At 33.3% G+C, this 20,019-nt stretch overlaps 1 protein-coding gene across 1 annotated transcript in view; it reads left to right on the top strand.

Annotated features, from left to right (window-relative positions):
- Agps (alkylglycerone phosphate synthase) overlaps positions 1 to 20,019 on the top strand; it is a 136,812-nt gene that overhangs the window by 5,628 nt on the left and 111,165 nt on the right. Inside the window, exon 2 of the mRNA XM_027946024.2 lies at positions 16,833 to 16,922. Coding sequence (XP_027801825.2) covers positions 16,833 to 16,922 — 90 coding nt within the window. The remainder of the gene's footprint in view (positions 1 to 16,832; positions 16,923 to 20,019) is intronic.

The raw sequence follows: 20,019 nt of genomic DNA, 5'->3' as shown, positions 1-20,019 counted from the left end.
AGCAAAGGTTATTTGCATAAGTTACTGGACTTAACATTCTTTGACTTATGTTAATAGTTACATTGAATGAAATAGTTAGCATACTCTGAGTTCTTACCTAGGAATTCTAGTGATGGTGTAGAGTTTTAATTTGGGTAAATCTTAACATGCCAGGCACCATTCTAAAACTTATGTACATTATGTCATTTAATTCATACATCAGCTCTGAAGAGTAGGTGATACTATATGTAGCTTTCAGGTGAGGAAGTGGAAGCTCAGAGTAGTTAATTTGTCTAAGGTCATGCAACTGTGAAATAAGAGGGATGGCATTTCACCTTGGGTCTTACTCCCAAGCCTGTTTCTTTCTGTTTGCTCTATACATACTTGACATTGTTCTTCAGGGAAAAAACTATTCATCAAATTGGTCTCTTTGTCATGGTAAGTTTCAAACCTTCTGCAATCAAATGGATCATAATCAAATACCATGTCATATAAAGTATTATCCTGTCAAAATTAAATTCATAATTTAAGAAAACAAAATACATGATTTAAAAAGATAGACTAATCTCTTTCTATGAGTGAATTTTGACTTTGTTTGGTTTGTAGGAGAAGAAAGTATTGGGAATAAATAGGAATAAGGTTAGGAGCAATGTGGAAGAGACAAGATCAAAGGAGAAAAGAGAAGAGGTCATGGAGGATTTATTGTTTGGCTTTAGGACTACTTCAGTCTTTGGACTGTGAATGAGTAAGAAACCTTGAAGACTTATTATTCTCTATAGTTATTTGGTATCATACCAATCTGGATTGCATTTTGAGATGAACCAAATCTTCTCCAAACAGATGTCTTTATATTAAGGAGTTATTAGAGAGAGCTGGGGTTGTGGCTTAGTGGTAGAGCGCTCACCTACCATGCGTGAGGCACTGGGTTTGATCCTCAGCACCACATTAAAAAAAATAAAATAAAATAAAGATCTTGTGTCCACCTATAACTAAAAAATAAATATTTTAAAAAAGAAGTTATTAGAGAGCCATCTACCTCGTTGGCACTTAATAAAAATACCTGGAAATAAATCGGGTGATCTGATTTTAGGCTACAAAGAAATAGAATGCCATTGCTGTTAGATGAGACACTTTCTGGAACTTTTAAAAGCAAGTGCTAAGCAAGTATCATTCCTTTTGATTTTATTTTCTTGTTATTGAGCAGGTAACTTCTGCTGTTTACCAGTTAGTATAGTGATTTCAACCCTAAATTAAACCAAAGCCATATTATCATAAAGTAGTAATTGTTCTCCCTCCATTAGTACACTCTTTGTTGGGTTTTAGGGGTAATATTTTATCCTATCTCTGTCTCAGCATCTGAGTACAGAATAATTTGATAGGTAGTTCAAGATATGGACAGTGGAGGTAAAAATGTCAGCTTTATTACTGACAAAACTGGTTGGATTGCTTAGATTTGGATACCAAGTATTTACCCTGAATTACTATCACAGGCAATGTGGGACCACAAAAGACCATCTCTTCAGGGGCAGAGTTAGCAAGCCTAATACTGTCTCAGAGATATTAGAGGATAGATACCAAAGAGAGGGCTAACCCCAAGCGCTTGGTGTCTTTCATAATTCACTGACCAGCTGAATCACTCCTCCCATGAGAAACTGTGAGTATGTTAGGGCTGGGCAGGGGCCAGGAGCATTACTCTTGCTGAAGTCTTCCTGTGTTGGAAACTGGAGCCTGAGAATGGAAGTATTGCTGGAATGCTTTCGGAGAAATTAGGAAAAATGGCCTGAAGCTTGATGGTAGCTGACTGGATGTCTTACTAGTAGGTGTTATCACCGTTGCCTACTGAATATATTACATAATTTTTTTGGTAGTAAGTTATGGTTCTCCAGGAGAGTCTGTTCTAGTCAGACTTTTTAGGCCTGTTTCCTATTTCCTTGATAACTAGTATGTATTGTAACTACATCAGACGTATTGCCATTCTCAGTTCATGCCTTTCCCTTTCCCTTATCTTTATTTGATAAGTTAGTTTTTCCCAAAGTATAGTGTAATGCATATAGTCTGATAGTCCTGAGACAATTTGGGGAGGTACATAGTGTAAAACCTTATTTGAATAGTTCTAAGTGTTTATGTGTACACACACACATGTATATGTACGTACACATGTACTTATACACATATATACACACATATTTTAAAAAATTATTGAATAGTTATATAATGTTTCAAAAGTAAGTTCACATATCTCAAGTTTACAGCTTAATTAATTTTTGCAGTGTCAACACATCTGCTTTATCAGTATTTAGATTAAGAAACAGCCTGACTAGTCCCCTAGAAACCCACATGATACTCCTTCCAAAGGCTTATCCTATGCTGATAAACACTACTTTAACTTCTAGCACCATAGTTTAATTTTGCCTATTTAAAATGATATATAAATGGAATTATGTAATAGAATCATATAGTGTCTATTCTTTTGGGTTTGGCTGCTTTCCCTTATAATTATTTTTGTGATATTTATCCATGTTATTATGTATAGTTCATTTTGTTCATCCTGATAATATTCCATTGGTAGATATATACTATTTTATTCATTGTTATTGATTTGAATAGTTATTTATTTTAATATGAAAAACTAGGAAAGGAAGAGGCTAACATAATTAAAATAGTATTTAGTATATTCAGTTTTCTTAAGTACATCAGCTCTCTGATGTAATCAATAAAATGGTCTCTGGTACTAAATCATTCTTAGAAACAGATTGAGTTTTTAAACATGATGACCTTAAAATCCTTACAGTGTTCAAATATTATGACCTTAGAAGATCAGCTTAAAATCACAAGTCTAAATCTATTACTTGATTTTGCATTTTGAGTTATGTCATTCTCACTGGCCAGATTCTCTTTAAGTTTTAGAAATATGTAAAAGGTAGTTTTTGCACTGCTCTCTTAAAATGAGAATGTTAACCTCTGCCTTTGATTCTTTTAAGCATTTGTATAGTGAATTCTGGGATCTTTTAGTAGTTGAACTATTCTTATTAAGTAAGAGTGTTACCATTCCAATTACTACAGTCTCCTTTGATGAGAGTTTTGCTTTCTAGGTGAGATATGGAGTTGTAGATATCATATTGTCACTTGCTAAGAAAACTATTGTATGATTGCATGTAATATTTGGTAGACAGTATGTTTGAAGATACTAATCAGAGATTTTAGCTAGGATGTTGAGTAAATTCATGTCAGCTACCTCCCAGGTTCTATTTGTAGTTGCTGTGTTAGAAACCTTATACTATCAAATAGGTGAATGTTCTTGTATTCCAAGACCTTGAAATCAAATAATATGACATCTAATTCATTATACCCACAGATGTTTTCAACTTACACTCAGATTGATTACTTTGTTGGATATATAAATCTTCAAAAAGGCTTGAAATTTTCTGGAAAACAGCTTCAGAGACATAACAACACCCATTTGACTTCTCTCGTGACTTTAGTCACATATTCAATTGACTAAATCTTCTGATGTCAACCTAAATTTTATAAGTTGGCATAGTCCAATAGAGCTTTCTATTATCATAGAAATATTCTGTAATCTGCACTGTTCAATATGATAACCATTAACTACATGTGTCCATTAAGTACATGAAATATGGCTAATGTGATTGAGGAGCTGAATTTTAAATTTTGTTTTTAATTAATTTAAATTTAAATAGGCACACAAGACTGGTGATACTGTATTGGACAGTATAGCTATAAATCAAACCTAAATAATTTTCTCTTTTCCAAATGAAGTTTTTTGTTCTGGGTTTTTCTTACTTCTCTTAGTGTTAACACTAGTCCCAGTCACATCCTTCAATCCCAAATCTTGAACTATTTTCATTCTTTTCTTTTAAAATTAAACTTTTTTGAATTCTGTAGTTATCCTGCTTGTCTTAGACATATTATGTTATTTGATCCTAATACCCCACTCATTTCACAAATCAAAAAGTTAAGTTCATAGGTATTTGCCAGCAAATAGTCATTTTCTAGTGAGTGATACAGCTCATATTTGAATCTAGATCTTTTATCTCAAATCTAGAGCTTTATCCTTGATGCTATTCTGATATCACAGAATCTGTTCCTTTTTCTTTTAATGTGCTTTCCATCCATTTTGTGCCTTTTTAAACAAGTATTTATTGTTCACTTGTGTTTTCTGTCTTACTAAAGCTTACATTCTAACAAGTAAATTATTATGTGTGGAAAGGTGTTGAGTACTATAGAAAAAAGAAAAGTTCAAGAGAATAAGAAGGTGGAGTTCAAATTTTAATAGGATGTCACTGAGAACATGACTTTAGAGCAAATATTTGAAGATGAGAGAGTTTAGCCATATGATATGTTGGCAGACAAGTGTTCTGGGCAGAGGAACAGTGTGTGCACTTATCCTTCTGGAGTATTCAGCCAATACCAGAGAATAATTGAACCCCCTCATTTTTAATATCTGGGTCACGTGTCTACCTTGCTCTAATTAGCTGTTGCTTGGAGGATAGAAGTGGTGATCACAGGACAAAGCTGCTTGGGCTGCTGAATGAGCTGAATAAACTCTGGCTATCATTTATTGAAAGATGATCATCTAGATTATCAGCTCATTGTTTTTGATGATTCCTTTTCTAGAATCTTTGAGTTACCCTATTTATTTTTCTGAGCCAATCAGTTTTCTACTCTGATGACTTTTTCTGCTGCTTAAAAGGTATGCTTAAATAACTTTTTGAAGTTTTCTACTTGTATCACTTTAAAAAATATTATTATATAATATATAATGTATATATAATTATGTATTACATAAAATGTTATGTATTGTTATTATTATCATTATTATTTCTCTTTCCTACTTTAACCTAGCTCAAAATAATACTGATATCTTCCAAAGGATTAAAAGTTTAAATTCCACCATTTAAAATTATAAAATATTATCTTAAAAGCCATCAATAACCTATTTATAAAACCTTAGTCTTCCTTTTGACCAGTTCTAAATACTTGATAGATATTCTTATTTTTTCTTTTAGCTCCCATGTGACCATTATTCTGGCTTTTTTTTTTTTTAAACTCTTCTTATCTAGCTGGCCAAATACTTGTTGACTGACTTCTGCTTCCTAAATTTATAAATCCCTAAGATTAATTTTTCTACATTTCCTTTCTTATTAATCTTATCTACTTGGACTGTATTGGCTTTCACTACTATTGGGGAAACTTTTAAGATAATACTGCACCTTCAGCTCTCATTTTAACATTTTAAATTATTGAGCATTTCTATCTGTCTTGCTAGTATCTTCAACTCAGTGTGCATGTATAAGGTATTATTTTAGTCTTCAATCTCAGTATTTCACTATTTGGATTTGCTTTCACTATTATTTAGACATTCAGGGTTAACACATCCATCATAACACCTTGCTGAGCTCCATTCCCCATCCCTTGTTCATTCTATTGGCAAATCGGATAGATTCTATTAGCTGTAATTCTAAAGCAACTTTTAATTTTTTCCACTGTCACCAATGTGGATGAAATCTAAATGGTCTCATGTATAGCCTGGTCTCCCTTTGTTTATTTTCCTTTTTTTAAAAAATAGTTTTCCATTCTATTGCCCCTGATCAGTCTTTGTTCAGGGAAAGTGTGGTATTCACTGCCCACTGGTGCTGTGGTATGTTTTAACATTGCAAAAATGATTGGCAGTACAGGGGAGCTATGTAAGACAGATACATAGAAGATACTCTGTAGTAAACACTGTTATCAGTGTATTTGGATAAAGTCATAAATTCCTGAGGAAGATAGAAAAGCTTTCTAGAAGTGATTTTTGGACTGGCTCTTTATGGATAAATAGGAGTTCTTTAGGGAGAGAAGGGCATTTTAGACAGGGAATATTTAACAAGTGCAAAGACAGGCAGACATAAAAGGGCATGGTATGTACAAGGAATTGTGTTAACTTTTAACATGGCTAGAAATAGCTGTTAAAGAAGGTGAAAATGTAGATTGGTACTGTGTTGAAGAATTGGGATTTCATCTGCATTGGATAGTCATTGAAGTTGTAAAGCAAACATTGTTTGATTTTTGCTTTTAATAGCACCAGGGAACATGGAAAATATATATTTTTTCATCCTATTGTTCTTACTGTTTTCCATGACTTTCTTGAATATTTATACTTCAGTCAATTTGGGCTACTTACTAGGTGAGAAAAGCCTTGTGCTTTTTTGCCTCTGCTTGACTGTTATTATTATCATCATAATTATTACTGTTTTCGAGATCGAATCCAGGGTCTCAAGCATGCTAATCACAGAGCATTAGCACTGAGTTATACTGCCAGACCCAAGGAGATTTGTTATGAGGACATGGGCACCAAGGAAGTCAAGGGCAAGAATGGAACTTGGCCTCAGTATGGAACTAGAGCTCAGAACCAGAAATCCATCAGGCTTCTTGCTAGAATTACTTCTTGCACATGTTTCTCTGGGTAGATAAGATTTTTCTGCTGTTTATCTGTCTAAATGGTAGAATGTGAAACCCCTCTCCTCCACTTTGCCCTCTTGTTGCCCATTGTTTTATTGCTGCACTCGACCCAGGTCCATCCTCTCCTATGATGCAGTGAGTTTAAAGTTTCTCTTTTTTTCTTTTCCTTTCTCTTAATTCCAATCTCCTGGAATCCAGGCGCACTTAACCACTAAGCCACATCCCCAGCCCTTTTATATATTTTGTTTAGAGACAGGGTCTCACTGAGTTACTTAGGGCCTTGCTAAGTTGCTGAGGCTGGCTTTGAATTTGTGATTCTCCTGCCTCAGCCTCCTGAGTGGTTGGGATTACAGGTGTATGCCACCACGCCTGGCCTGGCCATGGGTGCTTTTTTGCTTTTTTTTTAATATTTTTTAGTTGTTGATGGATCTTTATTTATTTACTAATTTAAATGTGATTCTGAGAATTGAACCCAGGGCTTCACACACGCTAGGCAAGCACTCTACCTCTGAGCCACAACCTCCCCCATAGGTGCTTTTTTAAAAATGTGCATTCTGAGACCCACAATGCCAGAGATTCCAGTTATAGGTTAGGTCTAGGGTGGCATCCAGGACTCTGCTTTTAAAATAAAATGTTTATCTGTCTAAATAGTAGAATGTGAAACCCCTCTCCTCCACTTTGTTTCTATAGTATTTTCTTTGTATTCAGTTTTATAGTGTTCATTTTTATAGTTCCTGCAGAAATACAAAGCCAGACCAGAAATGGTCTTTGGTTACTTAACAGAGTAGTCAGTTTAATAAACTTGTGATCTAATTCCTTTTTCAATTCCTAGTAAGGAGGGAGTGAGCAATGAAAGTGAACTGTCATTTCCAGTTGGTGCTAAAGAGAATCTGGCATTGTTGTCCAAATTACAGTATTGATTAGATTAGTGGACAGCAAGGGGAACAAAATCACGAAATTTAAAATATAGTTTAGGGAACACCAGTGGTCAAGGAAGGTGTATCTCCTTGTGCCATTTCTTTTGCTACGGTAGCTCCCTGATACTGATTTGGGTTGGGTTGTGCTCCTTGTGATATAGAGCAACACATAAAGGTAGAGGATAAGATAGATGTACCTTTCCAGGCCTTCAGAATCGTGGGTGCCAACTTTGTGTGAAGATGTGTGGCCCAAGATATTTGTCATGGGTATTACTGTAGCTTACATGATTAATATTTCCATTTCCAGAGACATTATTTAAACCACAGTAAATTTCCAATTGGTAGAATTTGGGGTAATATGTAAGAGAAGTTTGGGGGTAAGGGAAGGCACCCCAAAAGCCTTGAAGAAATGAATCGTGACTACCAGATTACTCTGCCAGTGTGCAAGGCTGACCTTTTTTTACTTGCTCCAGTCTTCCCTACTTTGAGCCTCTTCCTTGTCCCTCATTTTTCTTTCATTTATTTATTTTTAGCAAATATAATAGAAATTGGGCCTTTGAGGCACAATTTTTGGCTCTTAAAGTTTTAAAAAGTTTCTTTAGAGTGAGTGCCAGTTTCTTGAACTGTAAACAGTTAACTATGGGGAGTAAAAGATGTATTTGATTTATTGAATGTTTGACTCGATGACTTAATTATAATGGAATTCTATCATTAAAAAGTAAGATTGGGGTTGGGGATGTGGCTTGAGTGGTAATGTGCTCACCTGGCATGCAGGGGGCGCTGGGTTCGATCCTCAGCACCACATAAAAATAAAAAATAAAAGATGTGTCTACCGAAAACTAAAAAATAAATATTAAAAAATTCTCTCTCTCTCTAAGAAAAAAAAAGATTGATTGATAAGGCCAGTGATGGGTTTTATAATAAACCCTCATGGAATTCTTTCATATAGATGAAAGAAAAATTGTTTCCTTGCAACAGAGATACTGCTTCAAGATTCAAGGATTGAGCAGCATTTTTACCTCAGGTTCAGGGAGCAGTTATACTTTTGAGTTTATGGTGTTGGTCTGTGTAAGGTCCTTATTTCTATTTTCTTGTCTCTGATTCCTAATTGTATCTGTCCCTCCCACAGGCACTCATGAATGTTCTTCTATATATGTTTTATAAAATATACAGTGTTATTTAGTGTGTCTATTTTAAGTTTGCTTAAATGCTATTATGCTATGGATCTTGTTTCTCCTTTTTGTTCACCGCTGTTTCTATATGTTTATCTGTCTACCTCATTGCTTCTGATTGTTGCATATTTCACTGAATGCATTTTCCACTTTACATATTTCTTCCTCTAGCGATGCCTCTAACTACTCTTACAGTGTTCCGGGGACTGTGTCAGACATTATTAGGGACATATAATAAGGGACTGTGTCCCTTATTAGAAACTGTGTATGAACTTCTCTATAGTATATATTGAGGAGTTGTGTTGCTGGGCCATAGACTTGACCTTACCTGTGAAAGCTTAGTACGTGGTTGCTGTGTGAAGTGGCTTATATGTAGGTCCCTCTTTTTCCTATTCTAGGTAACAATTTTCTGTATTCTTAAATTTCATATTTATGTCACTTTATATTAGCACAGTGGGAAAAAATCAGAAAGTTGATTAATAACTCAAAGGACTAAATTTTTATTATAGCAACTAGACCTGAAAATCTTACAATGGGGGTGCTAGGGATTTGGTTCAGTGGTAGAGCACTTCCCTAGTATGTGCAAGGCCCTGGTTTTGATCCCCAGCACTAAAAACAAACAAACAACAATAACAACAAAAACAAGTGAACAACAACAAAAACTTAAAAATGGGGAGAATGAGGGGTATTAACTTTCCTCACCAGTGATCAAAGTTAATTAGCAAATAGATTAATTCGTGACGAAAACTAAAGTTGTTGTGCCTTGTGGCCATTTCACTTGTTCTATTTTTTCTCTCTGTAGGAAATAAAAGTATAATCAGATGAATTATAATATTTTATATTATATAATATAAAATATAGCATGGTATATTTTATACTAGGCAAGAAGAAAAATTGTGTGGTTCAGATATTTGATGGTGTTGCATATCAAAGCCTGGTAGCATTATTATATTTTCTAAGTCAGATGTTACAATCTTGGAAACATGAGATGTTGCATTGTTAATTAAAAAGATTTTTTGGGGGGTAAAGGGTTCTTTTAAAAAGAATATATAAAATACTATAAACTATTGAGATTAATTTACCTATTGAAAAGGATTGAGGTAGTACATATTGTAAATAGTTTTAAAGTTTTCAGAAATAATTTTGTAGGACATGAATAACTAAATTGCTTAGATTAATATACCTGTATGAAAAGATTGAGTCAGTACATAGTGTAAAGAGTCTTAAAAGGTTTCTTATTGAGTTTTTAGGAATAATTTTGGAGGACATGTAGACTAGATATAAATATGATTTTAAATTTATTTTAGAGCATCTACATTTGAGATTAAACTGTAGGATAAAAAATATTGCAAAGCCTCCCCCAACCCATGGGCTTTCATATTTCTAATGGCAATTTAGCTCTATTTTTTCTTTTTTAAATAAAGAAGTCAGTAGGAATAGTGTTTCATTTATAGGATTTTCCTTTTTGGTATCTTTTGAAGAGTGTATGTGTTTTATTGATCAAGTCTTGGTATCTTTCTCATCACTTTTATTTTTTACTTCACTTTCAGAATTTCTTGTAGGTAATTCTGGCCTTAAGGTAATTAAGTGTACAAACAGATAATAAGGATAATTAGCACAAAAAATTCTTTAAGGACTTTAAAAAAAAAAAAACAAAAAAAACTTTGGCATGGGCTGGGGTTGTGGCTCAGCGGTAGAGCGCTCGTCTAGGCCCTGGGTTAGATCCTCAGCACCACATAAAAATAAATAAATACAGGCATTGTGTCCCACTACAAAAAATAAATATTAAAAAAAAAACTTTGGCATATTGTACTATCTGTGGGATTGATTTGCCATTTAACTGATAAAGAGGTTGGTTAGTTTGAAATTTAGCACTTCAGTTTCATACTTCTGTTTCCACTTTTCAAAAATTCTGAGAATATGATATTTTTCTCATTTTTTTTAAACTGGAAAGTTTAGGCCAAAGTTTAGTTTTCATCTAAACTGAGTAGCATAGTATATCTTTTATCAGAATTTTGATTGTTGGAATTTTATCAGGGAAACTTAAAAATAAGTTGTTAGCTGAACTTTTTATTACCGCTAACTTGGAATGATAGTATGCTAAATAATTTTTTCCATTTCCTTATTTTGAAGTGAAAAATATCATAAGAAAATAGCAATGGTAGAAACCATCATTTATATCCAGATGCTTGCAATTTATTACTTGTATAGAGGAATAGTAATCTGATTAATCTATATGTAAACCAAGACTTACACTTAATCTCACATTTTAAGACTAAAGTAAGGAACTTTTTATGGTTTTAGTAATAACAAGGATAAATCAAATATTTCACTTAAAGATAATATAAATAACAGCCTGGGAAATGCAGAAGGCTAAATATGTACACCAGGTATATTATGGAGAATACTGCCACCTTGTGTATATAGGATGCTATTTTTTAAGTCTAAATTTTGTTTGGTTACACTAACTGAAACCGTACATTTAACACCATATGGTACTGTGATCAATGTGTAAGTATTTTTTTATGAAGTAAAATCAAACTTTTTTTTTTTTTTTTTGGCAGTAGGGAGAGTCTTGTATTTTGAAGCTATTAAATTTGGTGTGGTTACCTCTAAGGATTGGAATGTCTGAGTGATCTTTCTGGTTAATTGACCTCTGGGGTTAGTTGAAAATTGCATTGTTCTATTTGAGTCTTATAGAATATTGGGAGATTCTTTTATCACTCTTCACTTTAATGCTTGCTTGTAGTACTCTGGGATTATTATTCTGAATGGCAGAATTCATTTTACTATGGGGAGGTATACAGCATCTGGCTTAGTGATGATATTTTTCTTATTTATTTCTAAATATTTATTTCTAAATATTTCTTATTTATTTCTAAATGTTTTCCTTCAGGTCAAGTACAGAAGAGTGACTGCAATAATAACATATAATAGTGCTTTGAAAATATCAATGTGGTGAAAAAGGGTTCCTGGAATTTTTTTTTTTTTAACCTGAGCACATGACTTAGTGGGTTTCAGATATTAACTCTCATGAGACTGGGAGCCAGACTTTAGATACTCACAGCTATATTAGCCTTGTGATCTTCCTGGGCAGTTTATTTATCTGAAAACTGGGTGGTATCTAGGGATCTTTTTAGCTTTTGAATTCTGTGATATGTAAAGCTTACTCTATTTTTTAAATGCTATAATGCCTTTTAGTGGACTCACTATACTCTGCTACATGGGAAGTTATTTTAAAATTTAATGTAATCACATAGTTGTGTTTAACTTCCTGTTATGGATTAATAATTCGAAGGGGATACATTAACATAAATTTAAAATAAAATCAGAAAATCAGAACCCTAGGAAATTTACCCACTTTTATCTAATACATGGGGTACTTGAAGATATCAGAAAGTTAGTTTTAGGGTAAATTGTATTTTAATTATGTACAGTTTACGCAATATAAAACTGTGTTGGCACAAATATATTCTAAATGCTTGCATTTCAACTTCTGGGAAAGATTCCTAAAAAGTTGGTATAGATATTGTAAATCCCTCATTCATAAATGTGTTAGCTTTCTGTTACTGTGACAAATACCTGAGATAGTCTCTTAATAAGAGTAAAGGTTTATCTTGGCTCACAATTTTGGAGGTTTTAGTCCATGAACATTTGATCCCGTTGATTTTGTCCTGTGGCAAGACGGCATATCGGGAATTGAGGGTACAGCAAAGTCTTTTGCTTCATGGCTAGGACATGGGAAAAAAGAGAGAGAAAGGAAGAGATCCACAGTCTCTTTCAAGAGCATGCCTTCCAGGGACCTAATAGTTCTTATAAAGGGCCCATCACCTCCCAATGGCACCATACCTAAGAACCAAGCCTGTGACACATGGGCCTTGGGGGTGGACATTCCAAATTTAAACTGTAGCAATGAGGAAGAATTTTCCAGTTGGGAGGAAAAAGAAGAGGGTACATTATCCCACATTTGAAAACCTGGAAATTCTATAGAGTATTAACCCAATTTGAATTTAAGACCAAAGCTTCTTGAGAATGTCAGTCTCTTTATTTTGGAGGATATAGCAACAGATTTTTCTTTCTTTTTTTTCTTTTTTTGGATTAGGGCCAGCCTAATGACCTCATTTATTTATTTATTTATTTTTTATTGGTTGTTCAAAACATTACAAAGCTCTTGACATATCACATTTCATACATTAGATTCAAGTGGGTTATGAACTCCCATTTTTACCCCAAATACAGATTGCAGAATCACATCGGTTACACATCCACATTTTTACATAATGCCATATTAGTAACTGTTGTATTCTGCTACCTTTCCTATCCTCTACTATCCCCCCTCTCCTCCCCTCCCATCTTCTCTCTCTACCCCATCTACTGTAATTAATTTCTCTCCTTGTTTTTTTCCCATTCCCCTCACAACCTCTTATATGTAATTTTGTGTAACAGTGAGGGTCTCCTTCCATTTCCATGCAATTTCCCTTTTCTCTCCCTTTTCCTCCCACCTCATGTCTCTGTTTAATGTTAATCTTTTCCTCCTGCTCTTCCTCCCTGCTCTGTTCTTAGTTGCTCTCATTATATCAAAGAAGACTTAGACGAAAGAAATTAAAGGCATAAAAATAGGAAAAGAAGAACTTAAATTATCACTATTTGCGGAAGACATGATTCTATACCTAGAAGACCCAAAAGGGTCTACAAAGAAACTACTAGAACTAATAAAATGAATTCAGCAAAGTGGCAGGATATAAAATCAACATGAATAAATCAAAGGCATTTCTGTATATCAGCGACAAAACGTCTGAAACGGAAATGAGGAAAAACACCCCATTCACAATATCCTCAAAAAAAATAAAATATTTGGGAATCAACCTAACAAAAGAGGTGAAAGATTTATACAATGAAAACTACAGAACCCTAAAGAGAGAAATAGAAGAAGATCTTAGAAGATGGAAAAATATACCCTGTTCATGGATAGGCAGAACTAACATCATCAAAATGGCGATATTACCAAAAGTTCTCTATAGGTTTAATGTAATGCCAATCAAAATCCCAGTGGCATTTCTTGTAGAAATAGATAAAGCAAACATGAAATTCATATGGAAAAATAAAAGACCCAGAATAGCAAAAGCAACTCTAAGCAGAAAGTGTGAATCAGGCAGCATAGCGATACCAGATTTCAAACTATATTACAGAGCAATAGTAACAAAAACAGCATGGTACTGGTACCAAAACAGGCGGGTGGACCAATGGTACAGAATAGAGGACACAGAGACTAATCCACAAAGTTACAACTATCTTATATTTGATAAAGGGGCTAAAAGCATGTAATGGAGGAAGGATAGCATCTTCAACAAATGGTGCTGGGAAAACTGGAAATCCAAATGCAACAAAATGAAACTGAATCCCCTTCTCTCACCATGCACAAAAGTTAACTCAAAATGGATCAAGGAGCTTGATATCAAATCAGAGACTCTGATAGAAGAAAAAGTTGGGTCCGATCTACATACATATTGTGGGGTTGGCAACAGATTTTTCCTGCTTACTTTGATTCATTTTCTCATGCAGTGCTAAGGGTAAGCCCTTGTGACTATGTTTACTTTTTACTTTTGGATCATCTGGGAATAAGAGTTTTGAATTCTAGGGCCTGGGATGGTGGCTTAGTGGTAGAGTGCCTGTCTAACATGTGCGAGGGACTGGGTTTGATTCTTAGCACCACATATAAATAAATAAAATAAAGATTCATTAACAACTAAAAAAATAGAAAGATTTTTGAATTCTAGGGATAATTTTAAGGAAATGATCCTCATTATTAACCTACGTAATATGCCAAGTTCAACATCTGTACTGAAATGATTTCCTAGTATCTGGTGGTTGTAATACCAAAGCAAAATGACTACTTTGATAGTTTTACATTTATTTTGTGTAATGCCAAACTATTTTTGTTTTAATTAGATACACATGACAGTACAATGATCATGACATATCATACATTTGAATCAGATGGGGTATAATTTCTCATTTTTCTGAGTGTACAGATTGCAGAATCACATTGATCATGCAGTCATGTATATTAATGCCAAACTATTTTGTAGAACATAGAATTCATGCTATTTTGTAGAATACAGAATTCATGAAAAATGCTTAAATCCACTAATTAATAAAATGCATTCACATACAAATCTATGTATATAATTGAAAATATAATAAAGATTAATTTATTGAAATACACATTGTCCTAATACACATTATTATGGAAATATAATTAAAGTATTTGTAAATGGTACTTATAAATGGTACTTCATAAACATGAAGGAAATTTAATCATTAAAAAACAAAGTGAAAGATAACTTGCTTTTAGAAAGTATAATCTTAAGAAAATGGGTGTCAGTGATAACGTTAATCATGAGGTTTTTCTGTTTTTCCCCTAAACTCTTTCCCAAAACTTCTCTTTACAGTGAAGTAGGAATATTGTGGCATTAGAAGAAAATATTGGGCATTAGTTTATAACTCACTCATTATGAATGCTTCTGGATTGATACTCTTGAGGTATTTTGAATAATTTATATATAGGAATTATATTTTTATTGATAATTGTAATTTTAAAGAGAGCATTCTAGTTTGTCTCAGTTTTATATATAAAGATTTTAAAAAATATTTATTTTTTAGTTATAGGTGGACACAATACCTTTATTTTATTTTTATGTGGTGTTGAGGATTGAAGCAGTGCCTCGTGCATGCTGGACTAGCACTGTACCTCGGAGCCACAACCCCAGCCCTTGAATAGAGAGATTTTAAGAGGTTTCAGTATATGTATTGAGTTATCTGTATCTGGTTCAGTTCATGTTCCACTTGTTTGCAACTCTTGAACTAGAGCAAGAATTAGGGTTGTAATAAAGTATTTGATTGTCAGTTGTTATTTTTCTCTCCCCTGAGAATTATGGACCATTTTCTACTAAGCACATCTTTATTTTGAATTATTATTTTTTAAAGAAACATCTAGCTGGGGATGAGTCTGACTGTGTCGCTGTGTCTGATTGTTTTGAGATTTTATTGCAGCAGATTGCTTTCTGGATAAAGAACAGTTTTCTTCAAATTATTTTCATCATAAACTTCATACTTCAGTTTATAGTAAGAAGATTTATTAACAATTTATTTTGGTAGCCAAGATGACATCAGGGCACTATGATAAAACATGTAATAAAAACTGACTTTTCTGTGTGTTGCCTGTTGTGTTCTGCACAGTCTCAGATCTGTCTATTCCTATGTACTTTGTAAAATTGAGCGATTGCATCATTGATTTTAATGAAAATGATTTTTAAAACTGAAATATTGGCATATTAGAAATTTTAAAAAGCATGTTTTGGAGTACTGAAATCTGGAATAGTCATTAATTGTTAGGATATATAGGTAAGGGGGAGAGAGTGCTAGTTACTTAGAAGTTTAAGGATTTAGAAAGTTTGAGTCCAGTACTGAGATTTTTAATTTATGTTATAGAAAGTGTCTGTTACTAATGAACCTATCTTGTAAATTGGTCTTTTTCATTATAGCAGAAGATTAACAATTGTATTTTTTTTTCTAATATAGGTGAAACTTTGTCTCCTGTTCAAGTGAATTCTTAGTTTTTTTTTTTTTAAATTAATTTCTTCCTTCCTCCCTCCCTCCCTCCCTTCCTCCCTCCCTCCCTCCCTTCCTTCCTTCCTTCCTTTTGTCAGTCTTAGGTGAATACAATATCTTTATTTTATTTTATTTTTTATGAGGTGCTGAGGATCGAACCCAGTGCTTCACATGTGCTAGGCGAGCACTCTACCACTTGAGCCACAATTCCAGCCATATTTATTTGTTTTTATGTGGTGCTGAGGATCGAACCCAGGAACTTGCAAGTGCTAGGCGAGCACTCTACCGCTGAGCCACAACCCCACCCCCATAAGCCACAATCCCAGCCCCGAATTCTTAGTTTTAATTGCTGAATATTTTTGGGGCATCCTGTAATTTAAACTTAATGACATATACAAAATGAAGCATACTCTGATCACATCTTTTCCTTTAGATCTTTTTCTTCTCCTTTTGATTACATTGAATTCATTGAGTATAGTCCTCTGGAAAGCATGTACTGTTCATTAGAATGAATCTATAGTTAGAAATATTAATATATAGACATTTTAATATGTGGTCATTTTCAACTAATAAAATACTGGTGGACATAAGGTCTTTTAAATGATTGTGAAAGTTAATGGTCAATAATATGCTGCTTAGTTTTGATGTGTTAGCATCGGTCTTATTTATAGATTTTTCTTCTCTTTATTAGGCAAGAAGTTATGAAATGGAATGGATGGGGATACAATGATTCCAAGTTCTTCTTCAATAAGAAGGGTGAAGCTGAGTTGACTGGGAAAAGGTAATCCTGTTTGTTTATTCCTTTCGTTCCTTCTTTCCCTTTTTCTTTCTACAAAAAATTTTAAACATAAAAATAGAAAAGATAGTATAATGATCCTGCCTTCATTTAAAAATTATGAGCATTTTGCAATAATTCTTTCCTTTTTTTTCTATATTTTTAATTCTGACATTATGTCTAAATATTTATATATGCATCCTTTAAAAAAATAAGGACCTAATATTATAGGTCACACTTCCAAGATAGCAAACATTTTATAATAATATCTAATTATTCAGTCCATATTAACATTCCCCTAAATTGTCTCACAAATTCCTTTTGTAGGTAGTTTATTTGCCTCTGAATCCAAACAAGGTCTTCAGCCATCTTACCACCCAATCAATATCCATGCCATTGATTTATTAAAAGTAACTTCATATTTATTATTCACATCTCTGTATGGGTTATAATGAAAAGTAATAATTTTAGGTCTGTGCAAATATAAATGCTATTTAAAAAATGAATTTCTGAGATATATTGGGGAGAAATGATGAAGAAAGGTCATTTTTATGACAGTTTTCACATTTCTGAAATGTTCTGGTAATATGTTGATGAGAATTATTAAGGATATTTGTTCAGTCATACCTCAGAAGAATTCTAAAGGATATTTGTATTGTTAAGTGTTTATTTTAGAGGTAGACAGAATTGTGAAATGTCTTCTTAGTTGACTTTAAACAACACTGCTCCTACCAAAACTGTATTAGTTTGTTTTTGAATTTTTATGTAACTTTTGAAAATGCAGTGAGTATAAATATGCACTATGTGAATGCTGGTTTTAAAAAAATAAATATTGAGACTAAGTGGAAAAAAATGGGATTAGATGTATTATTAAAATGTCAGTAAAGGAAGTAAATGTTATTGTTTTTTTTTTTCTTATTTATTTATTTATTTTTAGTTGTCAGTGTACCTTTTTTATTTTATTTATATGTGGGGCTGAGGTTCAAAGGTTCAAACCCAGTACCTCACACACGCTAGGCAAGCGCTCTATCACTGAGCTACAACCCCAGCCTGTTTTTTTTTTTGATGAAGTTATTTCTTTTCTTTACAACATAATTGTAGTGCTGGTCTATTTTTTGACTTCTCTATATTCTGTACCTGAAGTAAAACATCAGGAGTAGTAAGTAGAAACTAATTTTCACGAAGGTATGAAGAAGTACATTTACATTAGCTTTTTAATAGGAAAAATAAACATCTGTGTTCTCATTTTTATTCTTAAATATAACTGGGCAGCATGCAGATAGAGGCTTACTTGAGAACTTACGTAATTCAGGTAGAAAAAGGGATTTCTTATTAAAGTAAATTAACCAGTGTTCTTAATCTTGAGTTTTTATGTTTTAAATAGAATAATGTCTAATACAGTAGAAACCTACCTAGATTTTCTTCAAAATCTTTTGGAGAAAGATTTTGAAGATTTTTTTCAAAATCCTTTGGAGAAAAAAATAAATTTTCTAAACTTAGAAAACCAACTTTATTTTCTTTTAAACACCTCCTCATTTTTCTCTCTGTCTCTTTGAACCTGAAGGTACATTATTTCTATTGTATGGGAGGGGGCATGTTGTCATTTGTGTTGCAGCATAGTGCCATTTAAAGCATAAGACTCATGGAGCCTTCTGTTGAGTACTGTAGGTAATGGAGTGGTTTATATTAGAAATGTATGTGGGTATGTGACGTAATTAGTCACAGAAAACATCACAGGTAACTGCCTTAGTGGATCCCATGTGTTTAGCATCTGGTTCTTATTTTAGGTGTTCTGGCGCTTGGTTTGTCATTTTTCCCAGGGGAGATCAAGCTGTGGAGACTTGACACATGGACCACACTCATGAGAGAGATTTTAAAAATTAAACCCCAGTGTATTCATTGATGGTTTGATTATTCCTATACTTGTTTCTGCCCTTTCTTAGTTAAAGTATCTAGAGAACAAAATTTGTAATTCAATTATTGTTAGAAGAGCAAAAATTAAGAGCAAAAGGGATTTCAGTGACCCTGATAGACATTTTTGTCCAGGCAGTAACAGAACCAGATAATTTATCTGTTGGGTTTACACACAGGAAGATTGTCACTACTGCCAGTCTTAATAGAAATGATTCTTTAAAGGCATCATTTCTTTGTGTCATTTCTCAGTGAGTCAGAGTTCTTGGGGGAAAGGAAGAATAAGGGTACATCTAACCGTAAGAGCTTGCAAGGAGACCAGGAAAGTGAATATCTGGTGTATGCATGTAAGTGGAAGGTAGCTCTTGCCTCCCTCCAAGACTTATGCAAAGGGTAATTCCCCAAGCATAAAAGTGAAATTTAGACAACCTAAGATGAAATGTGTAACACACAACAGTACTAAAATTAAGTAACTAAATAATAGTCAATTCTCATTTTGGTGCTTCAGGGAACACCTTTATCTTTTCACAGACAGAATAATAAAGTGAATTGAATTCAGGCATAACTTTCTCTAAGTCTAGTCGAGTTTCCTGAGGATAATGGGTGAATCATTAGATTTCTCTGGTATCAGAAAGTGTTGCAAATTTCTTTCTTTCTTTTTTTTTTTTTGGTAGTGCTGGGAATTGAACTTAGGGCCCTGTGCATGCTAGGCAAGTGTTCTACCATTCTGTTTGTTCTCTCTACTGGAATAGTGACTACTAGAATCTCTTTTCTTCCCCCTCCATTAAAAAACACACACAGAGAACAAAAGTAGCAATAGGAGGACATAAACTACCATCTTGGAAAAAATTAATTTGATATTACCTCATACCACATACACAGATTATTTTCAGATAGAATGTAGACTTAAATGTATAAGCTAAAACTGAAACTGCTAGGAGAATATACAGAATTCTTTCTGAGTTTGAGGTTTGCGAAAAGCAGAGAACAAAGAATATTAACTAACAAAGGAAAAAAATAAACAACATTAAAATATAGAATTTTTTTATCAAGACTCTAGTAATAGAGAGTGAAAATGTAAATCATAGAGTATGATAAAATGTTTAATACATATATTCCTGATTTCATAATATGTAGACAGTTCTGGTACATCAATAAGCAAATAATAATAACCCAAAAGAAAAATGACCAA

This window comes from Marmota flaviventris, chromosome 11 (genome assembly GCF_047511675.1).
Source record: "Marmota flaviventris isolate mMarFla1 chromosome 11, mMarFla1.hap1, whole genome shotgun sequence".
Taxonomy (NCBI): Eukaryota; Metazoa; Chordata; class Mammalia; order Rodentia; family Sciuridae; genus Marmota; species Marmota flaviventris.
This window is presented reverse-complemented; position numbering and strand designations above follow the sequence as displayed.